Source organism: Ovis canadensis, chromosome 9 (genome assembly GCF_042477335.2).
Source record: "Ovis canadensis isolate MfBH-ARS-UI-01 breed Bighorn chromosome 9, ARS-UI_OviCan_v2, whole genome shotgun sequence".
Classification (NCBI taxonomy): Eukaryota; Metazoa; Chordata; class Mammalia; order Artiodactyla; family Bovidae; genus Ovis; species Ovis canadensis.
Window position 1 is genome coordinate 97,032,337 of NC_091253.1, and position 7,041 is coordinate 97,039,377.

At 50.0% G+C, this 7,041-nt stretch overlaps 1 protein-coding gene across 1 annotated transcript; it reads right to left on the reverse strand.

The window, feature by feature from the left end:
• Positions 1-307: 307 nt before the first annotated feature.
• On the reverse strand, positions 308-6,026 carry LOC138445877 (uncharacterized). Its single transcript, XM_069600349.1, is given in 3 exon segments — positions 308-879; positions 1,579-4,363; positions 4,402-6,026. Coding segments are annotated over 3 exon segments (4,587 nt in total). The 3' UTR covers positions 308-702.
• Positions 6,027-7,041: the final 1,015 nt, after the last annotated feature.

Genomic DNA, 7,041 nt, shown 5'->3' on the forward strand with positions numbered 1-7,041 from the left:
TGTTAGGTTTAGTTAAAGTCAACGAAGTTGGGTGGGGTGTGGTTGATAGGGTCACAGCACCTAATTTCTCTACCTTATTAGGTCCGATACTGTGTACTAATATCGGTTCTATTGTCTGACTAATAACCAGAATTCCCCCAGGCTTTGCTTCAAACCACTCAGCGTAGAGTTGGAGGCCCCATGATAGCCCGGAGACCCAAGACCTCTCCAGTTTAGCCGCTTCCTGGTTGAACATTACTTTCACCTGAGCAATTGGGCTCCAGTGCTGTTCCCATTGCCGCCCGACATAATCTCCAAACAGGTTTTGGTAATCTTGGTTCCAGGGCCCGCGATAGGGCTGGACAAACGAGAAATTGACTAAGTCCCGGTTCCCGACCTCCCATTTCCATCTCCCATCATTGGAGGTCACACAGCTCCAGGACCAACAGAAATAATGTTGCAGCCCCCCACAAGTCTCCCAATTATGTCTCTTCAGGTGTCCGGGACATGCCCAGAATCCAAAGTTTCTGGTCTGGGCCGCTGTCCAAGTAGTCTTTATAAGGTCTTTGAGGTTGAAATACAGATCCGGCCACCACGTATTAGGGGGGTGAATTCCAGTGGTCAAATTGAGTACCTCTCGAGTCAGTCCGTTCCAGAGCGTCCAGGTGATCTTAACAGGTTGGTGGGGGTTCACACTGGCAGTCACAGGACAAAGCAACACAGTCATCCAGATGACGGTCCAGATGAGTCTCGTCGGTCCTGCGGCCGGCGCTGGATCTTCAATTTTAAAGGGTTGGACGGGTGTAGAGACGCTTCCCATTGTCTTTTCGCGTCTTCTTGTTCGGCTGAAGTAGCTGGGCGTACGTGATTGCAATGCACCCAGGGCCCGATACCGTCGACCTTCAAGGCAGTTGGGGTGGTAAGAAGAACAACATAAGGACCTTTCCATCTGGGTTCTAGTGCCCTGGCGTGGTGCCTTTTGACCCACACCCAGTCCCCGGGGCCAATGTTATGTGAGGGGCTAATTCCCTCACCTTGACCCTCATGTACCTCTCGGAGTAGTTTCCAGACGCGAGAATGTACTTTGCCCAAAGCCATCAAAGCCTCCTGGAATTGTCCCAAGGTGGGAAGTGGAAACTTTTTCCCTTCAAATTTTGGACATACGGGAGGGTGGCGCCCATACAGAATTTCAAATGGGGTCAAATTGAGCTGATAAGGAGTATTACGCACGGGAAAAAGGGCGAAGGGAAGGAGAGTCACCCAGTCCCCGCCAGTCTCCATAACCAATTTAGTTAAAGTTTCTTTTAGGGTCCGATTCATTCTTTCAACTTGCCCCGAGCTCTGTGGGCTGTATTCACAATGTAATTTCCACTTAGTTCCTAGAGCCCGGGCAAGGTTCTGTATTATTTGGCTCACAAAAGCAGGGCCATTATCAGAGCCAACGGTCACCGGCAGGCCAAACCTGGGTACTATCTCTTCTAAAATCTTTTTAGCCACTACCATTGCAGTTTCTCCCTTAGTAGGAAAAGCCTCTACCCACCCTGAGAAGGTATCTACCAACACTAGCAAGTAGCGGTAACCATACTTGCCTGGCCTTACCTCAGTAAAATCTATCTCCCAGTGCTGTCCTGGGCCTTCCCCTCGATACCTCAGTCCTGCGTGTTGCCTCTTTCCTGGCTTCATCTGTTGGCATGCCTTACAAGCTTGTACTATGTTTTTTACGGTTGTTTGGTGCCGGGGAAATCGTAGGCGCGCGGTTTGAAAAAGCAGCAGAGTCTTTTTCTCTCCCAGATGAGTAGATGAGTGCAGATGTTCACACAGTTGTCGTCCCAACTGAGCAGGAAGTATCAAGTAGCCATCGGAGTCCCGGTACCATTTATCCTTTCCTTGTTGGAGGTTGGGATATTCCTGGATCCAGGCCAGGTCTGTGGACGAATACTCAGGGGTTGGGGGCAAAGTTCCCATACCTGGGGGCGGAAGTCCGATTGCCAGCACTGGAGCGGTGTACTCTTTGTCAGCCGCCTTCCGAGCCGCCAAATCAGCGGCACGATTTCCTCGGGCTGTGAGGCTGTCCCCCTTTTGATGTCCAGGTACATGTACTATTGATACAGCTCGAGGCAACTGCACAGCTTCCAGAAGTCGACGGATTTCTGGTAAGTTTTTGATCTCTTTTCCTTCAGCTGTTAAAAACCCGCGTTCCCGATAAATCGGGCCCTGAATGTGCACCGTGCCAAAAGCATAGCGACTGTCAGTGAAAATAGTTATTCTTTTACCTTTAGCTCTCTCTAATGCCTGAATCAGGGCAATTAACTCTGCTCTTTGGGCTGAGGTGTCTGCCCATATCGTCTGTCCAGAGTCATCTACTATTGCGGCTCCCGCCCGTCTCTGTCCATCTCTAACATAACTGCTTCCATCTGTGAACCATATTAGGTCACTGTTATCCAGTGGCGTGTCTGTTAAGTCCTTTCGTACTGCTGTTACTCCGGCTAGTATCTCGTCACAATCGTGGAGGGGGCTATCTATTTCCGGATTGGGCAAAAGAGTAGCTGGGTTTAGAGTGCAGGGTGTTTGAAAATGAATCCGGGAGGTGTCGAGCAGCAAGGCCTGGTAGTGTGTTAAGCGGGCATTGGAAATCCATTTGCCCGGAGGTTGTTTCAGGACTCTCTCTATAGCATGAGGAGTGTAAACCAAGAGTTTCTGGCCATAAGTCAGCTTATCAGCATCACGAACTAGAAGCGCGGTGGCTGCAATAATTCGGAGGCAAGGTGGCCACCCGGCTGCCACTGGGTCTAATTTCTTTGAAAGGTAGGCTATGGGACGCTTCCAAGGTCCCCATTTCTGTGTTAGTACCCCTTTTCCTATCCCTCGCTTTTCATCCACAAATAATTGGAACGGCTTAGATGGGTCAGGAAGGGCCAGGGCAGGAGCTTCCAGCAAGGCACGCCTGAGCTCCTGAAAAGCCGTTTTCATTGATTCAGTCCATTTCCAGTTTTTGTTTTCTTTGGTCCCTTCATATAAGGGCCTGGCTTTTTCTGCAAACCCCAAGATCCACAATCGGCAATATCCTACAGTTCCCAGAAACTCTCTCACTTGCCTAGGAGTGGTAGGTTCAGGGATCTGAAGGATGGTGTCTTTCATAGCCTGTGTTAGCCACCTCTGGCCCTGTTTTATCTTGTAACCAAGGTATGTAACCTCTTGCTTGACGATCTGGGCCTTTTTGGCGCTAGCCCTGTAACCTAAAGTCCCAAGGGTTTGGAGAAGGTCACCTGTTGCCTCCTGGCACTCTTTTTCTGTAGTCGCCGCCAGCATAAGGTCATCAACATATTGTAATAAAACAACGGTAGGGTGTTCAACCCGGTACTCACGGAGGTCTTCATCTAAGGCCTCGTTAAACAACGTGGGTGAGTTCTTAAACCCCTGTGGTAGGCGAGTCCACGTCAGCTGCACAGGAGTCTGTCCACCGTCTTCTAGCCATTCGAAGGCGAAGATTTCTTGGCACGCCAGGGTGAGAGGCAGACTGAAAAAGGCATCTTTTAAATCTAAAACAGTATACCATACGTAGCTTGGTGGCAAACTGCTTAGCAATGTATAAGGGTTAGGAACCGTAGGATGGATGTCACTCACCCGCTTGTTGACCTCTCGCAGGTCTTGAACTGGTCTAAAATCAGTTCCCCCAGGCTTCTTTATGGGAAGCAGGGGGGTGTTCCATGGGGACCGGCATCTCTTTAAGACCCCAGCGTCTGTGAGGCTTTGTATGTGAGGAGTGATTCCTCGCCGGGCTTCTTGACTCATGGGATATTGCCGTACCCTCACTGGTGTGGCACCCGCTTTTAACTCCACAACAATAGGGGGTCTCTGTCTGGCCAATCCCATTCCTGCTGTTTCAGCCCAGGCCTGAGGGTATCTTTGAACCCATGGCTGTACTTCAGGACTTACTGTCGCTGGGGCCTCTGGCAAGTACAGTCTGTATTCATCCTTCAATGCCAGAGACAGAACCTGTAGAGGGTGCCCGGTTCCATCTAAAACTGACACTTGTCCATGGCCAAAATGAATTTGGGCATTCACTTTAGACAGTAAATCTCTTCCCAGCAAGGGCACTGGGCATTCGGGTATCACCAGAAAGGAATGAGTTACTTGGTGGGTCCCCAAATTCACATGCCGTTTTGTAGTCCATCCATATCGCTTAGTCCCGGTTGCTCCCTGTACCCAGCTACTTTTCTTAGACATAGGCCCATCTCTTTGGTTTAAGACTGAGTATTGAGCTCCCGTGTCTACCATAAAGCCAACCGGTTTCCCCTCCACATTTATAGTTATCCAGGACTCGGGGAGGGGCGTCGAGCCTTGACCCCCCTAGTCACTATCCTCTCCTGCGTAGAGGATATGACTGTCAGGAGGGGGGTCTCGTTCTTGGAATTTTTTGGCCCCTCTTTTAGGTTTTTCTTGGGGCATTTATCTTTCCAATGTCCAAACTCTTTACAAAATGCACATTGGTTCTTTTCAAGCTTGCGCCTTGCAGGTTTCTCCTCAGTTTTTGAATCTGGCTTTTTCCCTTTTTGGGATCTATTTTTGTTTTCAATCCCAGCGAAAAATATCTGAGCCAGCTCCTTTTGATTTTTACGGTTTTCTTCAGCCCTAAATTCTCTGTCTTCCCTTCTAATGCGGTCCTCTCTTTCTTCCGGGGTCTCTCTATGATTGAAAACCCTCTCTGCTGCCCTCACTAAATCTTGTAGGGACTGTTCACCGAGCCTCTCTATCTTTTGTAACTTTCTCCTAATATCGGGGGCTGCCTGATTTACAAATGCTAGCATGACTGCTGCCCTAGACTCATCTGCCTGGGGGTCCATGGGGGTATACTGTCTAAAAGCTTCCATTATCCTTTCACGGAAGGCTGCCGGGCTCTCATTTGGCTCTTGCCTCACCGAATTTACCTTGGCCAAATTAGTTGGTTTTCTGGCGGCCGCTCTAAGGCCAGCCATGAGGATCTGAAGGTATACTCGGAGACGCTCCCTACCTTCAACGCGTTCGAAGTCCCAGTTGGGTCGCACCAAGGGGAACCCCTCTTCAATGAGGTGAGGCTGTACTGTGGGCCTCCCATCTACCCCCGGCACATTTTTCCGGGCTTCTGACAGGATCCGTTCACGCTCTTCTGTAGTGAAAAGTACTTGTAGCAGTTGTTGGCAATCATCCCAAGTGGGGTTGTGAGTAAACAGGATAGACTCTAAAAGATCAATAAGACCTTGAGGTTTCTCAGAGAAAGAGGGGGTTTGGGTTTTCCAATTGTACAAATCACTAGTAGCAAAAGGCCAGTACTGATATGTGCGTTCCCCACCCTCTCTGGCTGGCCCCGCCCGGACCGGAAACGCGTGAACAGTGGAGGAGGGCAATTCCGGGCCTTCCTCCTCTGCTGCGCTAGCCATCTCCCTTCCCCTTCCCCGAGTTCCCTGGGCGGGGCCTCCTCCCCTAGGGGGAGCTGAGGGCTCGGCCCTCCTCTGGGCTTCTCCCGACGAGACTTGAGGAACCTGTGGAAGCAAAGGTGGATTTGGATCCGCGTACGGGGGTGGGGACAGTTCGGTTTCCAAGTCAATCAAATTAGGGTACAGAGAGGAAGATTCCTGGAACACCGGCTTGGGTCGTTTTTCGTCCTGGTTTTCTTTCGTTTTCTCAGACGCTTTCATGACTAGCACCTGTGGGTTTAGTAAGGTTGGAGCCGGGGAAGAGGGACGGGGAGGTTTAGGAGAAGCAAGAACGAAGGGTTTAAGCCATTCCGGTGGGTTCTTCACTAGATCCTGCCAGACCAGAATGTAGGGAGTCTGGTCTGGGTGCCCAGCAGGACCAGGAGTAAGCACCCTCTCTTTAACTGCCTGGATGATCTGGGGATTGAAGGTTCCCTCTTGTGGCCATCCGACATCAAAGGTGGGCCATTCGGCGGAACAGAACGTCACCAGTTTGCTCTTCTTTACTAGTAACGAAAGATTCCGGGCTCTAGACTTAAAATCAGAAAAATGGTCAGTCATCAGGGACAGCGGAGTAGAAGTAGATTGCCCCATGGGTACAGAGAACACAGACAATGACAACAAGACACTCACACAGACAGTGCCGGCACACAGAGTCACAAAAATGACACAACAAACAGATTCCAATTCAGTCTCTTTTAGCACTAGAGACCCCTTTTCTATTTGCAAACGTCTTACCGTCAGGACGTCCTCAGTGCCAGCCGCCTTCCCGGTACGCTACCGGGGACTCGGCCTTACGCTGGGCTTGCCTTGTCTCTCACACCTAGATGCCTCCCCAGTACGATACTGGGCCCCGGACTTAATCTAGGCCTGTACTATTAGCACCGGTGCTTCGGAGTTCAGAGCTCTTTGCCTCTCAGCGGGGCTTCTCCCTCTTACCAGGGGAATTATTCCTCCGGTGGGGCGGAGATCCCGGACGAGCCCCCAAATGTTATGCTCCGTGTCCGTGTCCCCTACCCGACCGAATGAACAAGTCCACCAAAGTAATGCAAAAGGCATAAAGGGAGTTTATTTCTGGCGCGCCAGGGTCCTAGCCTCTCTGACACAGCAGAATGCGGCTGGACCCCGAACAAAGAGGTATGGCGGTTTATATACAGTTTGTCCCTTAGTCCAGCAACAGGCATAGTTGGCACTACCTGATTGGTTACATGCGAAGCTGAGCTCATACATTCCCCTGATGCTGCTTCCCTATAGATTTTTCTTATTTGGTATGGAATGTTTAGCGCAGGAGCTACTGACCTCCTTATTTGGTTATGGAATGTTTAGCGCAGGAGCTACTGTCCCAGGTCCCTGATGTAGTTACACACCTCACTAAGTCTTCCGATAACCTAACAGTCCTGAGCTTTGCCTTTGAAAACATCATAGAACAAGGGGACATAGGTAAATGATTATGAAATGAATTAGTATTCCAGCAGAAGTATGTACAAGTTGGTGGAAGTCTTTAGTTGGTGGAAGTGATGGGTGGAGGTGTTCAGTAGATGTTTTACTTGAGGTGGAAATCTTTGAACTAGTGTGGGGAGCCAAAAAAGGAAATCTTTGGATAAAAAAA